Here is a 26615-nt window from a genome sequence, read left to right as displayed (position 1 = left end):
GTTCTATACTACATCACTGACTGTTAACCTTTCTGGCGCAGGTGTTCCGCTAGCGCCCCACCTTGACAACATCCGGTGAAATTGCAGAGCGTGAAATTCAAATGACAGGAAATAGAAATATTTAACATTCATGAAAATACAAGTGTCATACATCAAAATAAACTTTAACTTCTTGTTAATCTAGCCACTGTGTCAGATTTCAAAAAGGCTTTACGGCGAAAGCACACCATGCGATTATCTGAATACAGCGCCCCACATACAAAAGCATGAAAAACATATTTCAACCAAGCAGGTGCGCCACGAAAGTCAGAAATAGCGATATAATAAATGCCTTACCTTTGAAGATCTTCTTCTGTTTGCACTCCAAAATGTCCAAGCTACATCACAAATGGTAATTTTGTTCGATAATGTCCTTCTTTATATCCCCAAAAACTCAGTTTAGCTGGCGCGCTTCATTCAATAATCCACCGGTTTCCCTCCATCAAAATGCATACAAAATGAATCCCAAACTTTACCAATGAACATATCCAAACAAGTCAAACAACGTTTATAATCAAAACTAAGGTACTCTAATACGTAAATAACGATCAAATTTAAGACGGAGAATCGTTATTGTCTTTACCGGAGATAAACAACAAAGAACTCGCTCTCATCCACACACATGAAAACACTACAGCAAAAATGGGAGCCACTTAGAAAAACTACAAATTCTAGCTCATTTTTCAAGCCTGAAACTCTTTCTAAAGACTGTTGACATCTAATGGAAGCCCTAGGAACTGCAATCTGTGAGGATTTCGCCTCATAATTAACATGACAGCCAATGCGAAACAGTAGTAGCCTGAATAATTTTTTGGTGGCGGGTCGTTTGTCCTCAGGGTTTCGCCTGCCTTATCAGTTCTGTTATACTCAGACATTATTTTAACAGTTTTAGAAACTTTAGTGTGCTTCCTATCCAAATCTACCAGTTTAATGCATACCATGCTTCTGGGCCTGAGTAACAGGCAGTTTACTTTGGGCACGCTTTTCATCCAGATGTCAAAATACTGCCCCCAAGCCCAAAGAGGTTAAACAGCCATCTCCAGCACATCAGAGGCTGCTGCCTATAGACATAGATTAACCACTTTAAAGAAATGAAACACTAGCCACTTTAATAATGTCTCCGTATCTTGCATTACTCATCTTAAAACTGTACTCTACTATTCTACGGTATCTTAGTCACTTTAATTGTGTGTAAATATTGCGTCACGCATCTATGTACAGTGGGGCAAAAAAGTATTTAGTCAGCCACCAATTGTGCAAGTTCTCCCACTTAAAAATGAGAGAGGCCTGTAATTGGCTTCGTAAGAAGCATTTCAAGGTCCTGGAGTGGCCTAGCCAGTCTCCAGATCTCAACCCCATAGAAAATCTTTGGGGGGAGTTGAAAGTCTGTGTTGCCCAGCAACAGCCCCAAAACATCACTGCTCTAGAGGAGATCTGCATGGAGGAATGGGCCAAAATACCAGCAACAGTGTGTGAAAACCTTGTGAAGACTTACAGAAAACGTTTGACCTCTGTCATTGCCAACAAAAGGTATATAACAAAGTATTGAGATAAACTTTTGTTATTGACCAAATACTTATTTTCCACCATAATTTGCAAATAAATTCATAAAAAAATCCTACAATGTGATTTTCTGGATTTTTTTTCTCATTTTGTCTGTCATAGTTGAAGTGTACCTATGATGAAAATTACAGGCCTCTCTCATCTTTTTAAGTGGGATAACTTGCACAATTGGTGTGGCTGACTAAATACTTTTTTGCCCCACTGTATATACTGTGCTCTATACTATGCCACTATCTTAGTCCAATGCCGCTCTGACATGTATCTATGTATGTATATATATTCTTAATCCATTCCTTGCTTAGATTTACGTGTGTTTTGGGTATATGTTGTAAAACTGTTAGATATTACTGCACTGTCGGAGATAGAGACACAAGCATTTCGATACACCCACAGTAACATCTGCCAAACACGTGTGTGTATGTGACCAACAAAAATTTGATTTGATTTGGTGTCATCTAACTGAGGGTTGAGGCTAAACATAGTGTACGCGGGGAGAGGCTGTGTTCCCCCACTCTGTCAGCGCATGTTTGACAGTCAGCAGCCCAGAGCTGCCAGTCTGTTCCCTGTGGCTTAGAACTGGCCTGGGGCTGTGACATGGACTTACCTCTGTGGAGCACCGTGTCAACACCATCCCCTCACTGGCACAGCACTGCAGTGTGTCACATGGGAGAGTGGGAGGGGCAGAAGGGAGACAAGTGGTTGTCACTGTGTCCCTGGTGTGACTGTGCTATGGGAGATGGACAGTGATAGGTAGCAGCTACTCAGACCTGGCTGCCATGGAGACTTGAGGCATGGGGAGTTTGCTAGGAGACACACAAATAATTTGTTATTTTCTTGTTCCCTCTTTCTCACCCCCCTGCCCCTTTCTACCCCCCTGCCCCTCTCTCTACAGAAGCACAACCAGGGTCAGGTCTTACTGGAGGAAGTGTTTAAACACCTGGAGCTGACAGAGAGGGATTACTTCGGCCTGCATCTGTCCGACGACTCCTCCGACAGCCCGGTAGGTGCCAAGGTCAGACTCTTGATGGCAAAACACCTTTTTACACTTCAGTCAACACTGTCTCGTTCACTACTGTCCATCTCCATCAAGTCTTTCACTTGAGGACAGCCTTTTCCTGCTTTCACCTAAATGTAACTCTCTGTGGTGAATTTAGTCTTCAGACAAGTGTGTTGTTATGAGAAATGGAGGGGGTGGAGAGGGATAAGATGGGGAATTATTATTCTACATAACCCGTTGTACAATCCATCTGTTAGACTAAGTCATGTTGGAAGCCTGTATGTTAATGGGACATTGCCTGCCACTGCACACTCACTATACTACAACACAGCTGATGATCGCCTCGCTTTGAGTCCTAAGGAAACTATGCAGAATTTTGTTTTTTCATGTATTTATTCTTACATTGTCACCCCAGAAAATCTTAAGCGTTATTACATACAGCCGGGAAGAGCTATTGCGACGTCAACTTACCAACATTACGACCAGGAATACGACTTTCCCGAAGCGGATCCTTTGTTCAGACCACCACCCAGGACATGTGATCTTATCCCAGCGGTCGACCCAAAACAACGTTGCCGAAGGAAGAGGCAGACGGAGCGGCCTCCTGGTCAGGCTCCGTAAGCGTGCACAACGCCCACCTCTTCAGAGTATACTACTCACCAATGTTCAGTCTTTTGACAACAAGGTAGATGAAATTAGAGCAAGGGTTCCCTTTCAGAGAGACATCAGAGATTGTAACATTCTCTGTTTCACGGAAACATGTCTTTCTCGGGATACGTTGTCGGAGTCTCTCTGGGAAGAAGAAGGGCGATGGTGTATGCTTCATGATTAACGACTTATGGGGTAATCATAACAACATACAGGAACTCAAGTCCTTCTGCTCACTCGACCTAGAATTCCTTACGATCAAAAGCCGGCCATATTATCTTCCAAGAGAATTATTGTCAGTTATCGACACAGTTGTGTATATACCCCCTCAAGTAGACACCACGGCGGCCCTCAAGGAACTTCACTGGACTCTATGTAAACTGGAAACCATATATCCTGAGGCTGCATTCATTGTAGCTGGGGATTTTAACAAAGCACATCTGGGAACAAGGCTACCTATATTCTACCAGCATATTGATTGCAGCAGTCGCGCAAACAATACACTCGATCACTGCTACTCTAACTTCCGTGATGCATACATGGCCCTCCCTTCGGCAAATCCGACCACGACTCCATCTTGCTCCTACCGTCTTATAGGCAGATACTCAAACATGATGTACCGGTGACTAGAACCATTCAACGCTGGTCTGATCAATCGGAATCCACACTTCAAGATTGTTTTGATCACGCAGGCTGGGAAATGTTCCGGGCAGCCTCAGAGAATAACATTGATCTATACGCTGACTTGGTGAGTGAGTTTATAAGGAAGTGCATTAGAGATGTTGTCCCCAATGTGACTATTAAAACCTAACCTAACCAGAAACCGTGGATGGATGGTGGCATTCGCACAAAACTGAAAGTGCGAACCATTGTTTAACCATGGTAAGAGGACTGGGAATATGGCCGAAAATAAACAGTGTAGTTATTCTCTCCGCAAGGCAATCAAACAAGCGAAATGTCGGTATAGGGACAAAGTGGAGTCGCAATTCAACAGCTCAGACACGAGACGTATGTGGTAGGGTCTACAGACAATCACGGACTACAAAAATAAAACTAGCCACGTCACGGACAACGTCTCGCTTCCAAACAAACTAAACACCTTTGCCCGCTTTGAGAATAACACAGTGCCACTGTTGCGGCTCGCTAACAAGGGCTGCGGCTTCTCCTTCTCTGTGGCCGACGGGAGTAAGACATTTTAAACGTGTTAACCCTCGCAAGGCTGCCAGCCCGACTTCATCCCCAGCCGCGTCCTCAGAGCATGCACAGACCAGCTGGCAGGTGTGTTCACGGAAATATTATATAGCTCCCTATCCCAGTCTTCTGTCCCCACATGCTTCAAGATGTCCACCATTGTTCCTGTTCCCAAGAAGGCAAAGATAAATTAACTAAATGACTACCGCCCCATAGCACTCACTTCTGTCATCATGAAGTGATTTGAGATACCAGTCAAGGATCATATCACCTCCACCATACCATTTTAGAATAAGGCTTGATGCATACTGGTAACATTTTCAGATATTACACTTTTCTAATTTTGACAAAGTGGTTTAATTTCAAGTGTACTGTTAGCTAGCTAACGTTAACCTGCTGGGTCGCTAGCTAACGTGTGATCTTATTCTTCGTATCTCAGACGCATTTGCTTGACTAGTTATAGCCGTTGAACCTGCTGGTTAGGTACCTGCAGATTCATGTAGGGTAGAAATGTCATGTTGGTCCATTATGGTCCATTGTTTTGCTTGCTAGCTAGCAAAACAATATCTTAACAAAACATGTCTTAACAAAAGACTCCACTCTAATTTTGACAAAGTTTTGTTCATTTAAAGTTAGTGTACTGTTAGCTAGCTAGCTAATGTTAGCTGGCTGGCTCGCTAACTAACGTCATGCGTTGGGATTAATTGTTTACCTAGCTAGCTATCAAGCTACATTTCTTAACAAAACACCCTTTGAATATTTCCGTTGTCAGTAAATTTGGCAACAAAGCGTAATTCAATTGTTGCCAGTCGCACAGGTACAGTCACCAACACTCTGGATAACATGAAAAAAGCCTAACCAGCTCTGCTAGGGTGAGTAAAATAGTCAGAGTGCGGTGTTCTCTCAATATATGTCTGGAAGTAGCAAGCCAATGTTTGCCAGTTAGCGTGGGTGCTTGACTGTAGTTGTGTGGTCAGAGCCTTCGGAACAACCCTACTTACTTATTGGCCAGAGCGTCCAGTGTGCACTCTGAACTCGAAACCACAGATGGAGCTATAGGGTGAGTAATGTTCAGTGAGCTGTTCTCTCTCTCTTAGATGTCTGGAAGTAGCTGGGCAATTAGTACAGGACGCACGGATCAGTGTGTGAATGCTGAATGGGTGTAGACAAAGAAGGGCTCTCCAATAGTAGTACCAAAACATTTTCTCAAAAGTGAGTTTACAATTTAATCAACTTTCAAAGCAGAATTACTTTCCCATTGTTTCCTCAAATGCAGTGTATGATATACCATTTTGTAGCTATGAGTCTCTAATTTATCCAATGTAAATAACAGAAATTCAAATGTTGCTACATAAGACGGATTCCAGGTGGTGAGTTGTATTTACTCCGTACTTTGTTAAAGTACCTTTTGCAGCGATTACAGACTTGAGTCTTCTTGAGTATGATGCTACAAGCTTGGCACACCTGTATTTGGGGGGTTTCTTCCATTTATTCTCTTCAGATCCTCTCAAGGTCTGTCAGGTTGGATATGGAGCGTCATTGCACAGCTATTTTCAGGTCTCTCCAGAGATGTTCGATCGGGTTCAAGTCCGAGCTCTGCCTGGACCACTCAAGGACTTTCAGAGACTGTTAGGAAGTGAACCTTTTCCCCAGGCTGATGTCCTGAGCGCTCTAGACGAGGATCTCATCAAGGATCTCGATTTACCGCTCACCTTTCCCTCGATCCTGACTAGTCTCCCAGTCCCTGCCACGGAAAAACATCCCCACAGTATAATTCTACCACCACCATGCTTCACCGTAGGGTTGGTATTAGCCTGGTGATGAGCGGTGCCTGGTTTCCTCCAGACTTGACGCTTGCCATTCAGGCCAAAGATTTCAATCTTGGTTTCAGCAGACCAGAGAATCTTGTTTCTCTTGGTCTGAGAGTCTTTAGGTGCCTTTTATTGAGGAGTGGCTTCCATCTGGCCACTCTACCATAACGGTCTGATTGGTGGAGTGCTGCGGAGATGGTTGTCCTTCTGGAAGTTTCTCCCATCTCCACAGAGGAACTCCGGAGCTCTTTCAGAGTGACCATCGGATACTTGGTCACCTCCCTGACCAAGGCCCTTCTCCCCCGATTGTTCAGTTTGGCTGGGCGACCAGCTCTAAGAAAAGTCTTGGTGGTTTCAAACTTCTTCCATTTAAGAATGATGGAGGCCACTGTGTTCTTGGGGACCTTCAATGCTGCAGAAATGTTTTGGTACCCTTCCCCAGATCTGTGCCTCGACACAATCCTGTCTCGGAGCTCTACGGACAATTCCTTAGACCTCATGGCTTGGTTTTTGCTCTGACATGCACTGTCAACTGTGGGACCTTATATAGACGGGTGTGTGCCTTTCTAAATCATGTCCAGTCAATTGAATTTACCACAGGTGGGCCCCAAGTGGTCAAAGAATCTCAAGAATGATCAATGGAAACAGGATGCACCTTAGCTCAGTTTCGAGTCTCATAGCAAAGGGTCTATGTAAATAAGCTATTTCATTAAAAAAATGTTTTAATGCATTTGCAAACATTTCTAAACCTGTTTTTTCTTTGTCATTATGGGGTATTGTGTGTAGATTGAGGATTTGTTTCTATTTATTGCATTTTTAGAATAAGGCTTTAATGTGACAATGTGTAAAAAGTGAAGGGTTCTGAATACTTTCCGAATGCACTGTTACTAGCTACAGATCATCACGGCCCGGGCCTGCATTTCCCAACTAGAAAACAGAGAGTGAGAGATGGAGGGGGCTGACTTGTGAATAATTGAGAATGAACACGGCTGCTGAGGAAATGCTGTTGTGTCATTGAGTTTCTCCTCATTTATCTTTTACAGAGATGGCTGGATCCAAACAAACCCATCAGGAAACAACTTAAACGTAGGTGACCCTTCAGTAGATGGATGAACTAGGAAGTGGTTATTTTTAAGTGTAGATACAATAATCTCTCATTGTGCATTTACAGGGGGATCGCCTCATAATCTGAGCTTCAGAGTGAAGTTCTTTGTGACCGACCCTAATAAACTTCAGGAAGAGTACACTAGGTAAGGATACTAATTAGAAATGGAACATTTTGCTTAATGTTTAATCTGCCAAAATTCCACATGTAGAATAATGGTCCTACTACGTATGTATGACCCGGCAATGACGTTATATCAACTGCAACCCTTTACAGACATGGAATGCAGCTACAGTAACATGTTATCAGTGGTCGCTATTGACAAGTTATGAAGGCTTCAGAAGGGCCTGTACCTTTTCAGACGGTGGAGTTCTGCTCCGGCATATGTTCTATTCTTTCTCTGACCACAAGAAACGTTGCTGATTGATGTGCTGCTGTGTTGTTTTTTTATGGTAGAGTAGCTAGATTTCCTTTCTTTCTACTAAATGTCTTGGTAAGTCACGGTATTTAAAATAACTTTACTTTTTTAGGAGAGAGTGTTCTGCAGGCAGGTTGTGCGATTTGATTGACAGTTCTGGTCGCCTAGTGATGGAAGTTAGAACCACTTCAGAAGCAGCATTACTTTACAGACAACTAAAATGCCATTCATATCTCCAGAGAAAGTTTTGTGTCTGCATTTAAAAAGCCGTAGTGTAGCCTTACCCTAACAGACAAACAAAAATGCTGTAGCCGAGGCGCTTTCCATTCCATTATATCTGAAAAGGGTCATCGTTACAGGCTACCAGTAGCCTACTGTAATTTCATATTATGAGACAAAAACAGCCCCACCCACTCAGCAACGAAGAGTACTGAAGAGTTGTGCTCGCAAGACTGGCCCGAAAATACCTCTGTATCCCGGCGACATCGGTCCCATGATTGAACTAGGATATTCTCCAGGCAACAGACTGAACACACACATGCATCATTAGCAAAGTGAAAGAGCAGGCAGGCCAGCGCTAGGGAGGGAGAGGGGCAGGAAGGCCAGCTCTAGGGAGGGAGAGGGGCAGGAAGGCCAGCTCTAGGGAGGGAGAGAGAGGGGCAGGAAGGCCAGCTCTAGGGAGGGAGAGAGAGGGGCAGGAAGGCCAGCGCTAGGGAGTGAGAGGGGCAGGAAGGCCAGCGCTAGGGAGGGAGAGGGGCAGGAAGGCCAGCGCTAGGGAGGGAGAGAGAGGGGCAGGAAGGCTAGCGCTAGGGAGGGAGAGGGGCAGGAAGGCCAGCGCTAGGGAGGGAGAGAGAGGGGCAGGAAGGCCAGCCTGAGGGAGGGAGATCCAGAAAAGAGCTGTTAAATTCTTCAACCACCTAAAAGGAAGCGATTCCCAAACCTTTTGTAGAAAAAGCCATTACCTACAGAGAGATGAACCTGGAGAAGAGTCTCCTAAGCAAGCTGGTCCTGGGGCTCTGTTCACAAACACAAACAGACCCCACAGAGCCCCAGAACAGCAACACAATTACACCCAACCAAATCATGAGAAAACAAAAAGACACATTGGAAAGAATTAACAAAAAAACTATTTGGCAGAGTACCTGACCACTGTGACTGACCCAAACTTAAGGAAAGCTTTGACAATGTATAGACTTAGTGAGCATAGCCTTACTATTGAGAATGGCTGCCGTGAACAGGCGTGGCTCTCGGGAAGACAGGCTATGTGCTCACTGCCCACAAAATGAAGTGGAAACTGAGCTGCATTTACTAACTTCCTGCCAAATGTATGACCATATTTGAGACACACATTTCCCTCAGATTACTCAGATCCACAAAGAATTTGAAAACAAACCCAATTTTGATAAACTCCCATATCTACTGGGTGAAATCCCACAGTGTGCCATCACAGCAGCAATATTTGTGACCTGTTTCCACAAGAAAAGGGCAACCAGTGAAGAACAAACACCATTGTAAATACAACCTATATTTGTTTTATTTTCCCTTTTGTACTTGAACTATTTTCACATCATTACAACACTGTACATAGACATAATATGACTTTTGTAATGTTTTTATTCTTTTGTAATGTTTACTGTACATTTTTGTTTATTTCACTTTTGTATATTGCCTACTTAACTTGCTTTGTCAATGTTAACGTATGTTTCCCATGCCAATAAAGCCCCTTGAATTGAATTGAGAGGAGGGGCAGGCAGGTAGAGAGATACAGGCAGGCAGAGAGATACACTTATCTTGGTATTCTGCATTTCGCAATGTTTAGTCTTGCATGCCTCGCAAGTGGAACCCCAAGACTATATCCACAAGAACAAGCAATCCCTGTACCATCAATTTAGTAAGATCTTGGTATGACATTTGTAAGTTATTTGGTCTGAAACAGGACTTGTCACCCAAAACACCCCTGTTGCAAAACAGACTCCTGCCAATTATCTTGGATAGCAACATGTTTCAGCATGAGAAGGGAACAAATCATATTGAAAATGTTTATATAGATTTATGTCATGTAGAACATTGTTATATAGATGGGGTACTTACAGTTGAAGTCGGAAGATTACATACACTTAGGTTGGAGTCATTAAAACTTGTTTTTCAACACTCCACATATTTTTGTTAACAAAATATAGTTTTGGCAAGTTGGTTAGGACATCTCTTTTATGCATGACAAAGGTCATTTTTCCAACAATTGTTTGCAGACAGATTATTTCACTTGTAATTCACTGTATCACAATTCCAGTGGGTCAGAAGTTTACGTACACTAAGTTCACTGTGCCTTTAAAAAGCTTGGAAAATTCTCGAAAATTATGTCATGGCTTTAGAAGCTTCTAATTGACATCATTTGAGTCAATTGCTGGTGTACCTGTGAATGTATTTCAAGGCCTACCTTCAAACTCAGTGCCTCTTTGCTTGACATCATGAGAAAATCAAAAGAAATCCGCCAAGACCCCAGAAAGAATTGTAGACCTCCCCAAGTCTGGTTCATCCTTGGGAGCAATTTCCAAACGCCTGAAGGTTCCACTTTCATCTGTACAAACAATAGTACGCAAGTATAAACATCATGGGACCACGCAACCGTCATACCGCTCAGGATGGAGACACGTTCCAGCTCCTTGAGATGAACGTGCTTTGGTGCGAAAAGTGCAAATCAATCCCAGAACAGCAGCAAAGGACCTTGTGAAGATGCTGAAGGAAACAGGTACACAAATATCTATATCCACAGTAAAAACGAGTCCTATATCAACCTAACCTGGAAGGTTGCTCAGCAAGGAAGAAGCCACTGCTCCAAAACCGCCATAAAAAAAGTCAGACTACGGTTTGCAACTGCACATGGGAACAAAGATCGTACTTTTTGGAGAAATGTTCTCTGCTTTGATGAAACAAAATAGAACTGTTTGGCCGTAATGACCATTTATGTTTGGAGGAAAAAGGGGGAGGCTTGCAAGCCGAAGAACACCATCCCAACCGTGAAGCACGGGGGTGGCAGCATCATGTTGTGGGGGTGCTTTGTTGCAGGAGGGACTGGTGCACTTCACCAAATAGATGCATCATGAGGATGGAACATTTTGTGGATATATTGAAGCAACATCTCAAGACAACAGTCAGGAAGTTAAAGCTTGGTCGCAAATGGGTCTTCCAAATGGACAATGACCCCAAGCATACTTCCAAAGTCATGGCAAAATGGCTTTAAGGACAACACAGTCAAGGTGTTGGAGTGGCCATCACAAAACCCTGACCTCAATCCTATATAAAATGTGTGGGCAGAACTGAAAAAGTGTGTGCGAGCAAGGAGGCCTACAAACTTGACTCGGTGACATCAGCTCTGTCAGGAGTAACGGGCCAAAATTCACCCAACTTTTTGTGGGAAGCTTGTGGAAGGCTGCCTGAAACTTTTGACCCAAGTTAAACAATTTAAAGGTGATGTTACCAAACACTAATTGGTGTATGTAAATTTCTGACCCACTGGCAATGTGATGAAATAAATAAAAGCTGAAATAAATCATTCTCTCTACTATTATTCTGAGATTTCACATTCTTAAAATGAAGTGGTGATCCTAACTGACCTAAAAAGGTCATTTTACTAGGATTAAATGACAGGAATTGTGAAAAACTGAGTTTAAATGTATTTGGCTAAGGTGTATGTAAATTTCCGACTTCAACTGTATGTCATTTGAGCAACTTAAAGATAAATACCATTTATCCAATAATAATTTATTTTATTATTTAGAGTTAAGAAACTTTCTCAGAACTACTTTGAGATATGACTTTACCAAACCTATCAAGTTTTGAACAACTACTCCATGATAACAATGACACACACACATTTACATCCAGAGTGTACTCATTGCTAATGCAACAATGCCCACAACCAGATGTACATAAGTCAAGAGAGCGATGGGAATCCGATTTGAATCCTACAATTGATAAGGGTCTATGATTGGACCTATGCCACGATAGTGTGTCGGCGACCATCAACTCTAGATATAGACTTCTACATTACAACTTCCTCCACCAACTCTATCTGACACCTCAGAGGTTACACCCTGAAATATCAGAAATGTGTTTTAGATGTGGAACAACTTGGCAGTGTACTAAATGACAAGCCTTCTGGCATGATATTTGTGACACCCTGGCCTTGATTATAGAGGTCCCTTTCCCTCTTGACCCTGAAATATACCTTCTGGGTAACTTCACAAATGTGAATTTGAGGAATAATTTAAAGATCAAATTTACAGAAATCGCTCTTGCCACTGCAAGAAAATGTGTTGCATTGACATGGAAATCATTTCCCCTCTCCCAATTACAAGATGGCTCTCTGAAATGAATAAGTGTATTCATATGGAGAAGATTGCCTATGCTTTAACAAATAAATTCAACCACTTCATGAAAATATGGCAACCCTTCCTGGTCTTTATGGAAACACTTCCATTGGGGGTTGGTGGATGTGAGCTTGTAGATTGATGTAGCTTTTGTCTCTAATGTACTGTTTTGTGTAAATGTTGGTATCTCTTGTCATTTGTCTTATCTAGTCATTAGTGTTATTAATATTACAACCTGCCATGTCCTGCCCATATAAGAAGATGAATTACCCTGTGCTACTGTATTGCACTTGCTAAAAGCCCTCAGCTAATCATTCTACTAATGGAGAAGACTACAGTAAACGGGTTAGGAGTAGGTCTGGGGTTGAGAGTTCGCGACAACTTAGTCTAAGACTAGGATCAGCTTGGTAGGTACAGTGCCTTGCGAAAGTATTCGGCCCCCTTAAGTTAATACTTTGTAGCGCCACCTTTTGCTGCGATTACAGCTGTAAGTCGCTTTGGGTATGTCTCTATCAGTTTTGCACATCGAGAGACTGACATTTTTTCCCATTCCTCCTTGCAAAACAGCTCGAGCTCAGTGAGGTTGGATGGAGAGCATTTGTGAACAGCAGTTTTCAGTTCTTTCCACAGATTCTCGATTGGATTTAGGTCTGGACTTTGACTTGGCCATTCTAACACCTGGATATGTTTATTTTTGAACCATTCCATTGTAGATTTTGCTTTATGTTTTGGATCATTGTCTTGTTGGAAGACAAATCTCCGTCCCAGTCTCAGGTCTTTTGCAGACTCCATCAGGTTTTCTTCCAGAATGGTCCTGTATTTGGCTCCATCCATCTTCCCATCAATTTTAACCATCTTCCCTGTCCCTGCTGAAGAAAAGCAGGCCCAAACCATGATGCTGCCACCACCATGTTTGACAGTGGGGATGGTGTGTTCAGCTGTGTTGCTTTTACGCCAAACATAACGTTTTGCATTGTTGCCAAAAAGTTAAATTTTGGTTTCATCTGACCAGAGCACCTTCTTCCACATGTTTGGTGTGTCTCCCAGGTGGCTTGTGGCAAACTTTAAACGACACTTTTTATGGATATCTTTAAGAAATGGCTTTCTTCTTGCCACTCTTCCATAAAGGCCAGATTTGTGCAATATACCACTGATTGTTGTCCTATGGACAGAGTCTCCCACATCAGCTGTAGATCTCTGCAGTTCATCCAGAGTGATCATGGGCCTCTTGGCTGCATCTCTGATCAGTCTTCTCCTTGTATGAGCTGAAAGTTTAGAGGGACGGCCAGGTCTTGGTAGATTTGCAGTGGTCTGATACTCCTTCCATTTCAATATTATCGCTTGCACAGTGCTCCTTGGGATGTTTAAAGCTTGGGAAATCTTTTTGTATCCAAATCCGTCTTTAAAATTCTTCACAACAGTATCTCGGACCTGCCTGGTGTGTTCCTTGTTCTTCATGATGCTCTCTGCGCTTTTAACGGACCTCTGAGACTATCACAGTGCAGGTGCATTTATACGGAGACTTGATTACACACAGGTGGATTGTATTTATCATCATTAGTCATTTAGGTCAACATTGGATCATTCAGAGATCCTCACTGAACTTCTGGAGAGAGTTTGCTGCACTGAAAGTAAAGTGGCTGAATAATTTTGCACGCTCAATTTTTCAGTTTTTGATTTGTTAAAAAAGTTTGAAATATCCAATAAATGTCGTTCCACTTCATGATTGTGTCCCACTTGTTGTTGATTCTTCACAAAAAAATACAGTTTTATATCTTTGTTTGAAGCCTGAAATGTGGCAAAAGGTCGCAAAGTTCAAGGGGGCCGAATACTTTCGCAAGGCACTGTATATTAACCAATAATGGGCTAATTCTACTGCTGCCTGCCTGGCACACAGCTAGACATAAATGTGAATAGCATGCCATGGATGCTGTCAGCCCCTATTGCAAGGGTGTCCATCCATGGTCATTAAAAACAGAGTTACAGTCAACTAGATACTCCAGTGTTATTTATTCAATCCATGCACCACTCAAGCATGATATTGCTCAGACAGCCTTATTAAGTGAGTAAACCACTATGCATGTCTAAGATGGAGGCATGGATCTGTTTTGGATGTGCGTTATCGATTCCAGACAGCACACAACAACAGTGCTGGTGAGCTCTTACACTATGATGAGATTCATTCAGTATTAGTTATACACAAAAACAACAGGCTACAAGTTAAGTCATAGAAATGTTGCCTAAGCAATGAGCATGGGAGAAGCTCCATGTGAGTGGGTCTGGTCCAGCTGCTTTTTCTAGTGTACTGTACATTATGTCCTCTGGTCCATAATCACAGAGACATCTGTATCACATTGTTGTTGGTGTAACTGCTCTCCTTATTCCCTGTAGGTACCAGTATTTCCTCCAGCTCAAACAGGACATCCTGACTGGAAGGTTAGTTCAGTTGGCTGTTCTTATTTACACAGGTTCAGCAGCACACTCGCACACTGTTCTCGTGGGCTAACACTGATTCTACCGGGCCAACACGCTGACACACTGTTCTAGTGGACTAACACTGATTCTACCAGGCCAGCACGCTGACACACTGTTCTAGTGGACTAACACTGATTCTACCAGGCCAGCACGCTGACACACTGTTCTAGTGGACTAACACTGATTCTACCGGGCCAGCACGCTGACACACTGTTCTAGTGGACTAACACTGATTCTACCGGGCCAGCACGCTGACACACTGTTCTAGTGGACTAACACTGTTTCTACCGGGCCAGCACACTGAAACACTGTTCTAGTGGACTAACACTGATTCTACCGGGCCAGCACGCTGACACACTGTTCTAGTGGACTAACACTGATTCTACCAGGCCAGCACGCGGTTACACTACACTTTATTGGTAGCCGCCATCAATAAAAGCTGTTGTAATGATTTTCCTATTGATCCAAATGAATTAATGTGGTGACTTGTGTGTTTGTGGTTTGTGTCCCACAGACTGCCCTGTCCGCACAACACTGCCGCACTCCTGGCGTCCTATGCTGTTCAATGTAAGTACCCGTTCTCCTGGTGTCCCATGTTGTTCAATGTAAGTACCCGTTCTCCTGGCGTTCTATGCTGTTCAATGTAAGTACCCGTTCTCCTGGCGTCCCATGTTCTATGTAAGTACCCGTTCTCCTGGCGTTCTATGCTGTTCAATGTAAGTACCCGTTCTCCTGGTGTCCCATGCTGTTCAATGTAAGTACCCGTTCTCCTGGCGTCCCATGTTGTTCAATGTAAGTACCCGTTCTCCTGGCGTTCTATGCTGTTCAATGTAAGTACCCGTTCTCCTGTTGTCCCATGCTGTTCAATGTAAGTACACGTTCTCCTGGTGTCCCATGCTGTTCAATGTAAGTACCCGTTCTCCTGGCGTCCCATGTTGTTCAATGTAAGTACCCGTTCTCCTGGCGTTCTATGCTGTTCAATGTAAGTACCCGTTCTCCTGGCGTCCCATGTTCTATGTAAGTACCCGTTCTCCTGGCGTTCTATGCTGTTCAATGTAAGTACCCGTTCTCCTGGCGTTCTATGCTGTTCAATGTAAGTACCCGTTCTCCTGGTGTCCCATGCTGTTCAATGTAAGTACCCGTTCTCCTGGTGTCCCATGCTGTTCAATGTAAGTACCCGTTCTCCTGGCGTCCCATGTTGTTCAATGTAAGTACCCGTTCTCCTGGCGTTCTATGCTGTTCAATGTAAGTACCCGTTCTCCTGGCGTCCCATGTTCTATGTAAGTACCCGTTCTCCTGGCGTTCTATGCTGTTCAATGTAAGTACCCGTTCTCCTGGTGTCCCATGCTGTTCAATGTAAGTACCCAATCTCCTGGCGTCCCATGCTGTTCAATGTAAGTACCCGTTCTCCTGGCGTCCCATGCTGTTCAATGTAAGTACCCGTTCTCCTGGTTTCCCATGCTGTTCAATGTAAGTACCCGTTCTCCTGGTGTCCCATGCTGTTCAATGTAAGTACCCGTTCTCCTGGCGTCCCATGCTGTTCAATGTAAGTACCCGTTCTCCTGGTTTCCCATGCTGTTCAATGTAAATACCCGTTCTCCTGGTGTCCCATGCTGTTCAATGTAAGTACCCGTTCTCCTGGCGTCCCATGCTGTTCAATGTAAGTACCCGTTCTCCTGGCCTGCTGCTAAAGATATGTAGCTACTTGTAGTTAATTCACACATTTGATCTCTCTGTTGCTTCATACAAGGCTACACAGTTTCTGACCACTAGGCAACTCCAGCGTTTTTGTTGTGAGATGACTAGAAAGATGTGTGTTGTAAGACTTTAGTTGAGAGTCAGTGTACTCACCAGGACTTCCCAATGGTCACACTGTGTGTGCTGCCTTGCATAACTTTTTACTATGTCATATCCAATTTATTCTTTAATTCTCTCACCCAAAAATACAAGCAGTTTGCAGCGGAGCCTGAAATCGGCCATAAATCCTCTCTTTATGCCCTTGTTGCTTTTTTAATTTAATTAACCTTTATTTAACTAGGCAAGTCAGTTAAGAACAAATTATTATTTACAATGACAGCCAACGTTAGCAGGACATGGCAGTTTCTCCCCGTCTTTTGTCCCAGATTGATTTGTGTGGTATGACTTTTCTGTGCTGGTAGTGTGACTGGCCATTCGCCAAGCATGCTCAGGACAGCACAGTATAGTGCAGCACACAACACAAGAGGGTGCGGAGAACAGGTTTATGGTAAAGGCTGACGCAGAATGAGTAGAATGGTATCAAACACATGGTTTCCAGGTGTTTGATGCTATTATTATTACTCGGTAACCAACATTCTAGCTAATAAATTAGCACGCAGACTACTGTAACATGTTATCATAGTATAGCCTATCCTAGCGGTCCACAGCTAGCATAGAGCCACAGCCTACCATTGTGATGGGCCCATTAGCCTGAGGAGTGTAGCTTACCAGCCTGTGTCACCAGATTGACCTGAATAATGGCTCCTGACAGATTGGAGAGGGGGATAGCCAATGGTAGCCAATTCAATCTGTCCACATTCCCACTTCAGTGGCCCGCTGAGGCTTGCCTCTCTCTCCAAACTCCCCAGGGAGTCTCATGGCTATATAGGTCACTGGAGGGATTTGAACTGCACCTCTAACACAACCTGTGGGTGTCCATGTCCAGAATCTCACTTAGCTCAATGTCCCTCCCCAAGAGAAGGTTTTCATTTCATTGTAGCCATGGGGATAGTGGTATGAATCATTTTAGGTTCAATTCAGTTTCAAGATGATTCAATGCTGCTGGTAAATGCTGCTGGTCATTCGGTTAGTTTTACCAAATCAGTGAGGCTGGTCAAATTCGATCAAGAAATGCACTCTGCTGAAAGCTTTGGTGTTAGTGCTGTGTGGATATTTATTTGCATACTGCTCATAAATCCATAGGCAATTGACCGGTTAGTTTTAACATTGTGGGTCTTTTTTTTTTGTGTGGTGATTAGATCAAGAACTGTTTTGAATTGATCCGTTTGTTATGAGCCCTTGGTTAAAGGGATTTTTCCCCAGAGTCAGATTAAGTTGTTGATGTCATATTTACGTCTCTGCGTCCAGTATGAACGAAGTTAGATGTAGTTTTGCAATCCAATGCTAACTAGCGTTAGCGCAATGACAGTAAGTCAAACTAGGCATGACTTCCTGTCATTACGCTAGTTACCATTTGTGCGAACGCTAGGTGGCAACTTCCTTTAAAATGCACCATGAGACATTGTCAAAATCACTAACTATCCATTTTAAAGCAGCAATCTGCAGTTGCTACATACATTTTTGGACTTATAAATGAGTTATAAATATCCATTGATTCTTGAATATAACTAATACAAGCTTGTTTTATTCCAGTGTTTGTAAACAAACACTGTATAGCTTCAACATGCTTAAAACAATACATGTTATATTGTATGGTCAGTCCTTGAATTCCTCAGCTTTTTCACAAAACCAGAGGCAAGGACACTGCTTTGTTATTGTTACAATGAAGGATTGGCCTTTTAAGAGGTCCACTCCAATGAATTGGTGTCTGTTTCACACACGACCACAAGCTAATGGATCTGAGGTACTCCGCTACTGTAGTGGTGGTTGGTGGTCCAAAGCTTCTCAACCCACTTGTGTATTTTATAAACAGACCTCATAACCAGGCTTTTGATTGAGGTTCTTGTATTCATTACTGCATTGATAGGCAATGGTTTGTCTGTCCAGTACAATATAGGCCTACTGTTTGCTGTGTATCATATAGGCTATGTGTGTCGCCTTAACTGTCTGTGTACTATTGAATAGATTCTCTCTCTGTGTGTTGTGTAGCTGAGTTAGGAGACTACAGTGACTCGGAGCATGCTCCTGGCTACCTCTCAGAGTTCTGCTTCATTCCCAACCCACCACAAGGGTTCCACAAGGAGGTCACCAAACACCACCAACAGCACAGGTAGAGAGGCCCATCTTCATGCCCCAGGCACACATGTTCATTCATAGCTGTATGCTTGTCACTTGTCTGCCCCAGCTCTTATAGCAGACTAGGTTTTCATGGTTTTATTGAGTGCATTTCCAGGCATGGTCTCACTGTGCTGCTCCATCTTCTGTGAATGGATTACGTGCGTTTTGATTAGAGGAACCGTCTCTCTCTCGTTCTCTCTACTTCTCAGTGGTCTGTCTTCTGCCCAGTCAGAGTTTAATTACCTGAACACAGCACGGACGCTGGAGCTGTACGGAGTGGAGTTGCACTATGCAAGGGTAAGGCTGCTCCCCTGTGTGTCTGTCACTGCTACAGTAGAAAGGGCACTTGTCATAGCAGCACTGATACCCATGTTCCATAAAGCTGTGCTTTAGCCCTAGAAAAGCCTGTGCTTTCTAAGCCAGCAGGTTCAAGTAGGTTGAGGCAGCGTACAGTAGTATGTAATTCCTCTGTCCCCAGCTGCCAGGCCCTCATGAAGCCTTTAAAGGGATGCTTTAGGATTTTGGCAATGAGGCCCTTTATCTACTTACACAGAGTCAGATGAACTTGTGGACACCATTTTAATATGTCTGTGTTCAGTATGAAGGAAGTTAGAGGTAGTTTTGTGAGCCAGTGCTAACTAGCGTTAGCGCAATGACGAAGTCTATGGCTATCTCGAGCTTCCTTCATACTGGACACAGAGACATAAAAATGGTGTCCACAAGTTAATCTGACTCTGTGTAAGTAGATAAAGGGCCTCATTGCCAGAATCCTGAAGTATCCCTTTATAGCTGAGGAACAGCAGAACCACTGAGCCTTGACAAGCTGTGTCTGTGGACTAGGGAATCCACTAATCCAGCCATTGTCTGGAGTACAGAGATTTCCCTCATTGTCCGATTAGACAGACTTCTCTTTTTGTCCCAGATTGTGTGTGTGTGTGTGTGTGTGTGGTGTGTGTTGTGTGTGTGTCGTCTGGTCTGTCTGTCTGTGTACTTTTATGTGCATGTTTGGGTGTCTTGGTCTGTCTGTCTGACTGTCTAGGTTTGGTTGTTTTTGTCTGGATAGTAGTTTGGTTCATAAGACAAAGCAGGTCACAAAATGATTGGTACAATGAGTGAATGGCAGATCTCAACTGAGGCCCAGCCACCATTGTCCATCCAGCCATTTTTGCTGTAGGATGATCATCACACTTACAGTGAAGAGGTGGAGTGGTTGTGCCCCATTTTAAACTAGGGACTATATTGCCCCCCTACTGTTGTCATACCCTTACCCCCCCCCCCCCCCCCCCCACACACACACACACACACACACACACCCTGCCATAGAGAGATGGGGGAGGGAGATAGGAGGAGAGGGTCTGTGTCGGTACTGCCATAGAGAGATTGGAGGAGAGTGTCCTTGTCTGTACCCCCACCCTGCCATAGAGAGATGGGGGGAGGGAGATAGGAGGAGAGGGTCTGTGTCTGTACCCCCACCCTGCCATAGAGAGATGGGGGGAGGGAGATGGGAGGATAGGGTCTGTGTCTGTGTCTGTACCCCCACCCTGCCATAGAGAGATGGGGGGAGGGGGATAGGAGGAGAGGGTCTGTGTCTGTACCCCCACCCTGCCATAGAGAGATGGGGGGGAAGGAGATAGGAGGATAGGATCTGTGTCTGTACCCCCACCCTGCCATAGAGAGATGGGGGGGAAGGAGATAGGAGAAGGTCTGTGTCTGTACCCCCACCCTGCCATAGAGAGATGGGGGGAGGGGGATGGGAGGAGAGGGTCTGTGTCTGTACCCCCACTCCTGCCATAGGGGGAGAGGGTCTGTGTCTGTACCCCCTCCAAAGCTTCCACCAGGCTGGCCCACTGTCAGGGTGCTTAGACACTTAATTTTCTCTCTCTGTCTCTGTGTGTGTGTTCCAGGATCAACGCAACACTGAGATTTTAATTGGGGTGATGTCAGCAGGGATCGTGGTTTACAAGAACAGGGTACGAATCAACTGCTTTCCCTGGTAAGTGACAAACGGGAGTCTTTTGATTCTGATACAAGATGAGGCGATTTGTAAATCCTATAATTAATTTGATCGTTGCTACAAGGGGATCGTTTGTGATCACACAGAGCGTCCACTTCGGTAGATTGTGTTACACATACAGTAAGCATTTAGAATGTCTAAGTAGGAAGAGGAAAGATGAGGATATGTGTTTTTTTATGTATATATTTTTGCTATATATTTTTATTTGACCTTTTATTCAACTAGGCAAGTCAGTTAAGAACAAATTCTTATTTTCAATGACGGCCTAGGAACAGTGGGTTAACCTCTCTGGGATATGTGGGAAGGTAGCGTCCCAACTCGCCAACAGACAGTGAAAGTGCAGGTCGCCAAATTCAAAACAACAAAAATCTCAATCAAAATTTCTCAAGCATACAAGAATTTTACACAATTTTAAAGATAAAATTCTCGTTAATCCGGCCACAGTGTCTGATTTCAAAAAGGCTTTACAGCGAAAGCACCACACACGATTGTTAGGTCACCACCAAGTCACAGAAAAACACAGCCATTTTTCCAGCCAAAGAGAGGAGTCACAAAAAGCACAAATAGAGAGAAAATTAATCACTAACCTTTGATGATCTTCATCAGATGACACTCATAGGACTTCATGTTACACAATATGTTCGCTGAAGTGCATATTTATATCAAAAAATCTCATTTTACTTTGGCGCGTTATCTATTTACAGAAATACTCATTATAAATGTTGATGAAAAACAAGTGTTATACATGGAATTAGAGATATACTTCTCCTTATTAATGCAACTGCTGTGTCAGATAAAAAAATAAATGTAAAAAAACGTTACGGAAAAAGCAAACCATGCAATAATCTGAGTACAGCATTCAGACAACAAAGCAGCCAAAAAGATATCCGCCATATTGTGTCGTCAACATTTAGTCAGAAATGGCATTATAAATATTCACTTACATTTGATGATCTTCATCCGAATGCACTCCCAGGAATCCCAGTTCCACAATAAATGTTTGATTTGTTCGATAAAGTGCATCAATTATGTACAAATAGCTTCTTTTGTTAGGGTGTTTGGTAAACAAATCCAAACGCGTTCAGGTCCAGCCGAACGTCGGACGAAATGTTCAAAAAGTTATATTACAGGTCATAGAAATTTGTCAAACTAAGTATAGAATCAATCTTTAGGATGTTTTTATCATAAATCTTCAATAATGTTCAAACCGGAGAATTTCAATGTCTGTAGAAAAGCAATGGAACGAGAGCTAACTCTCTCTTGACTGCGCCTCACGAGCGTTGAGCACTCTGCCAGACACCTGGCTCAATCCCCTCTCATTCTCTCCCCCTTCATAGTAGAAGCCTGAAACAAAGTTCTAAAGACTGTTGACATCTAGTGGAAGCCTTAGGAAGTGCATTATGAGCCCATTTACACTGTATATTGGAATAGTTAGTTGAAAAACTATACACCTCTGATTGTCATCTGCCATATGAGTTATGTTATACTCACAGACATCATTCAAACAGTTTTAGAAACTTCAGAGTGTTTTCTATCCAAATATACTAATAATATGCATATATTCGCATCTGAAACAGAGTAGCAGGCAGTTTACTCTGGGCACCTTATTCATCCAAGCTACTCAATACTGCCCCCCTGTCACCAAGAAGTTAACTGCCTTGTTCAGGGGCAGAATGACAGATTTTTACCTTGTCAGCTCGGGGATTCGATCTTGCAACCTTTACGGTTACTAGTCCAACGCTCTAACCACTAGGCTACCTGCCGCCCCAGATATCATTCCAGGTTGCAGAAGCATTCCGAGAAGTGTTAAATAGGATTCTTGTAAGCACATCACATAACTGTTTTACATATTCATCTGTAAACTACACATGATCCTTCCTAGAATCTCAGAGCGGTTTAGACTTTCATGTGGATTGTCTTTGAGGCCCAAAGATTTAATTCTTAGAAATCTTTGATATTCAGCTGTGTTGGTGGGGCTACTGGAAGTGTGTGCAAGGGGTGGGAGAGCACAGCCCAAATCCCCACCAGACGAGTAATAATCCAACACACACACTGACACAGACACTTCCCCACCCCCCACTAGCTCCTCACAGCACATTCTTAAAAGCCAGCTGCTTGCTGTAGCACAGGCAGCTCCGACGCTTTCCAGTCAGGCTAAATTTAGGGCTGCTAACAGTGGCGCGTTTCACAACAGCTGTCCTCCACTGTCAAGCGAGAAGGCTCGCTCCTATTGACCACTCTCTCTGTTTGGCTTGCCTGCCAATACTATTAAAAGGTGATACACAACGTTACTCCTCTCAGAAAGCAGAGGGGTCCGGTATCTAAGAGAGATGTGTGAATTCTAGCCTCTCTCCCATTAATGTCCACAACGGGCTGACAAATGAGCTATATTAGAACACGCTGTCTTAGAGAGAGTGTGTGAATTTAAAATATATTTATCTGAGCTGTGAGTCATGTAGAAAGGCTGTAGGGGGAAGGGAGAGAAGAGGGGAGGGGGAAGGGAGGAAGAGAGGAGAGGGGGGATTAGTTTTGAGGGGGAGACAGCTGCTCTCTGCAGCGAAGGCTCTGATTTGAGCCGTGAAGGAAGGAGACCCTCTGCAGTGACACGCATTGTGACGCAATTTCTGTGTATTTCTCACTCACCCCTTTCAGGTTGAAGATTGTGAAAATATTGTTCAAGTGCAAACAGTTCTTCGTTCAGCTCAGGAGAGAAGTGGTAGGTATTCAAGCCGTCGTTTTCATTGTCCTTATTTTGACAATAAAATGTGAATGTAAGGTGGGATCTACTAATCTAGCAGCAATGTGTTTTATACTGTAGGAATGATGACTTACCCAGCAGAAAACACAGCAGTGAACACAGCCACAGGTTCTGCCTCAGCTTGTGTAACTGTGCTTCCCTGCCATTAGTGTCCCCAAAACAGATCCAGTTGTCTGGCTCTTCCTCAGGGAGTAAACTAGCTAGCACTGCTAATGGACCACCTACCACTGGTCCAGTCCCTCATCACTCCACAGGCACCATATCAATCTGAAACAACCAAGCTTAGACATGAACAACATTAACTGCCCCCTCACCCAGACCCAGTGTCCATATTTGTTTATTTGATGAACTGGTTTTCTGGCATAATCACCGGCCTGCTCCGCCGCTGACTGTCACTGAAATCTGGAAGAGCAACGGAGGGAGAGCCTCTTAAATGCTTATTAATTATGAAGAATAGATAATGCATTTTGGGTGTGGAGGTGGGGAGCGTGATCTGAAAATGAATTGAAAGTGCTGCAGGCTCCCTCTCCTACTTCTTCTGTTCCATGGAATCTCAGGAAAAGATCCCCAAAACAGCCCCATCACCCCTCTCCCTCCCTGGTTTCATAATGGAGAAGGGGTTTTTCCAGAGCAGTTGTACTAAGAGCACTGCGGCCGTCGCCCAGCCTCCAGGGTGTCACTCAAACTGAATTATTCATGGATGACGTCCCAAATTTAAACCTAGTCCCTATGTAGTGCACTACTTTTGACCAGGGCTTTGATCAAAGTAGTGCCATTTTTTTTTTTTTTTTTTTTTTTTTTTTTACCTTTATTTAACCAGGCAAGTCAGTTAAGAACAAATTCTTATTTTCAATGACAGCCTGGGAACAGTGGGTTAACTGCCTGTTCAGGGGCAGAACGACAGATTTGTACCTTGTCAGCTCGGGGGTTTGAACTCGCAATCTTCCGGTTACTAGTCCAACGCTCTAACCACTAGGCTACCCTGCCGCCCCATGAATAGGGAACAGGGTTCCATTTGGGACGCCGGCCCATGGAGATATGGGTCATGTGAGCGCGGGTCACTGCACATGCTTTAAAAAGCAACAACGAACCAGGAAATTCATTTCCCTCCTTTTACATCTTCCTCCTGTAGTAAGGAAAAGTAGTAAGTTGTTCCTGCAAACAATATATATTTTATTATATACTATACATATACTGTTCTTCAGATATACTACATATTCAATCCATATGCTGTCCAAATTGTCATATATATATATATATATATATATATATATATATGAAGAACAGTATATGTATTGTGTATATAATACAATATATATAGTGCATTCAGAAAGTATTCAGACCCCTTGACTTTTCCACATTTTGTTACGTTACAGCCTTATCTGTAGATATATTTAAAAAAACATTTAAATATTCATAAATCTACACACAATATCCCATAATGGAAAGTGAAAACAGGTTTTTAGAAATACTTATTTCATTTAAGAATGATGGAGGCCACTGTGTTCTTGGGAACCTTCAATGCTGCAGAAATGTTTTGGTACCTTTCCCCAGATCTGTGCCTCGACACAATCCTGTCTCGGAAGTCTACGGACAATTCCTTCGACCCCATGGCTTGGTTTTTGCTCTGACATGCGTTGTCAACTGTGGGACCTTTTATATAGACAGGTGTGTGCCTTTCCAAGTCATGTCCAATCAATTGAATTTACCAAAGGTGGACTCCAAGTTGTAGAAACATCTCAAGGAGGATCAATGGAAACAGGATAAACCTGAGCTCAATTTCAAGTCTCATAGCAAAGGGTCTGAATACTTATGTAAATGTATATAGATTTATTTATTTTTTAAACATTTTTGAAATACATTTGCAAAACTTTTTACACACCTGTTTTTGCTTTGTCATTATGTGGTATTGTGTGTAGATTGATGATGGAAAAAATAAATGTAATACATTTTAGAATAAGGCTGTAACGTAGCAAAATGTGGATAAAGTCAATGGGTATGAATACACTATATATACAAAAGTATGTGGACACCCCTTCAAATTAGTGGATTCGGCTATTTCCGCTACATCCGTTGCTGACAGGTGTATAAAATCGAGCACACAGCCATGCAGTCTCCATCGACAAACATTGCCTGTAAAATGTCTTTATTGAAGAGCTCAGTGACTCTCAACGTGGCACCGTCATAGGATGCCTCCTTTCCAACAAGTCAGTTAAAAAAAATAAAAATGCTTCCTTGTTGGAGCTGCCCCGGGCAACTGTAAGTGCTGTTATTGTGAAGTGGAAATGTCTAGGAGCAACAACGGCTCAGCCGCGAAGTGATAGGCCACACACGCTTATAGAATGGGATCGCTGAAGCGCGTAAAAACATCTGTCCTGGGTTGCAACACTCACTACTGAATTCCAAACTGCCTCTGGAAGCAGCTCCAGTACAAAATGTGTTCGTCAGGAGCTTCATGAAGTGGGTTTCCATGGCTGAGCAGCCGCACACAAACCGAAGATCACCATGTGCAATGCCAAGCTGGAGTGGTGTAAAGCTCTCGGTCATGGAAACACATTCTGTGGAGTGATGAATCACGCTTCACCATCTGGCAGTCTGACGGATGAATCTGGGTTTGACGGATGCCAGGAGAACGCTACCTGCCCGAATGCATAGTGCCAACTGTAAAGTTTGGTGAAGGAATAATGGTCTGGGACTGTTTTTCCTGGTTCGGGTCATACCCCTTTGTTCCAGTGAAGGGAAATCTTAAAGCTACAGCATACAATGACATTCTAGATGATTCTGTGCTTCCAACTTTGTGGCAACAGTTTGGGGAAGGCCCTTTCCTGTTCCAACATGAAAATGCCCCCATGCACAATGCAAGGTCCATACAGAAATGGTTTGTCGAGATCGGTGTCGAAGAACTTGAATGGCCTGCGCAGAACCCTGATCTCAACCCCATCGAACACCTTTGGGATGAATTGGAACACCGACTGTGAGCCAGTCCTAATCGCCTAACATTATCTGACCTCTTGGTGAGGCGAGGGGAGCTTTAGTCTACTGTACATGATGATGGTGTTGGTCAGATAACCTGCTTCCTTGACGATGTTTCAAGATGCTGAGAAGCTGCTCTTCCTTGACGATGTTTCAAGATGCTGAGAAGCTGCTCTTCCTTGACGACGTTTCAAGATGCTGAGAACCTGCTCTTCCTTGACAACGATGCTGAGAACCTGCTCTTCCTTGACAACGATGCTGAGAACCTGCTCTTCCTT

General features: G+C 43.4%; 1 protein-coding gene across 3 annotated transcripts in view; it reads left to right on the top strand.

The window, feature by feature from the left end:
• The window catches only part of LOC139380896 (tyrosine-protein phosphatase non-receptor type 4-like), a 97362-nt gene that overhangs the window by 39887 nt on the left and 30860 nt on the right, over positions 1-26615 (top strand). For 2 of the 3 annotated variants that reach the window (XM_071124050.1, XM_071124051.1), the window contains exons 3-11: positions 2495-2602; positions 7293-7335; positions 7421-7499; positions 14534-14578; positions 15132-15184; positions 18464-18584; positions 18802-18889; positions 20497-20585; positions 23259-23322. In XM_071124050.1, the coding sequence (XP_070980151.1) occupies positions 2495-2602; positions 7293-7335; positions 7421-7499; positions 14534-14578; positions 15132-15184; positions 18464-18584; positions 18802-18889; positions 20497-20585; positions 23259-23322 (690 nt within the window). Of the gene's footprint in view, positions 1-2494; positions 2615-7292; positions 7336-7420; positions 7500-14533; positions 14579-15131; positions 15185-18463; positions 18585-18801; positions 18890-20496; positions 20586-23258; positions 23323-26615 lie in introns of all 3 variants that reach the window. The other variant, XM_071124049.1, reaches the window with a different exon arrangement.

Source organism: Oncorhynchus clarkii, chromosome 22 (genome assembly GCF_045791955.1).
Source record: "Oncorhynchus clarkii lewisi isolate Uvic-CL-2024 chromosome 22, UVic_Ocla_1.0, whole genome shotgun sequence".
NCBI classification, from domain to species: domain Eukaryota; kingdom Metazoa; phylum Chordata; class Actinopteri; order Salmoniformes; family Salmonidae; genus Oncorhynchus; species Oncorhynchus clarkii.
The sequence above is the reverse complement of the archived record's forward strand: the minus strand, read 5'-3'. Positions and strand labels throughout refer to the sequence as shown.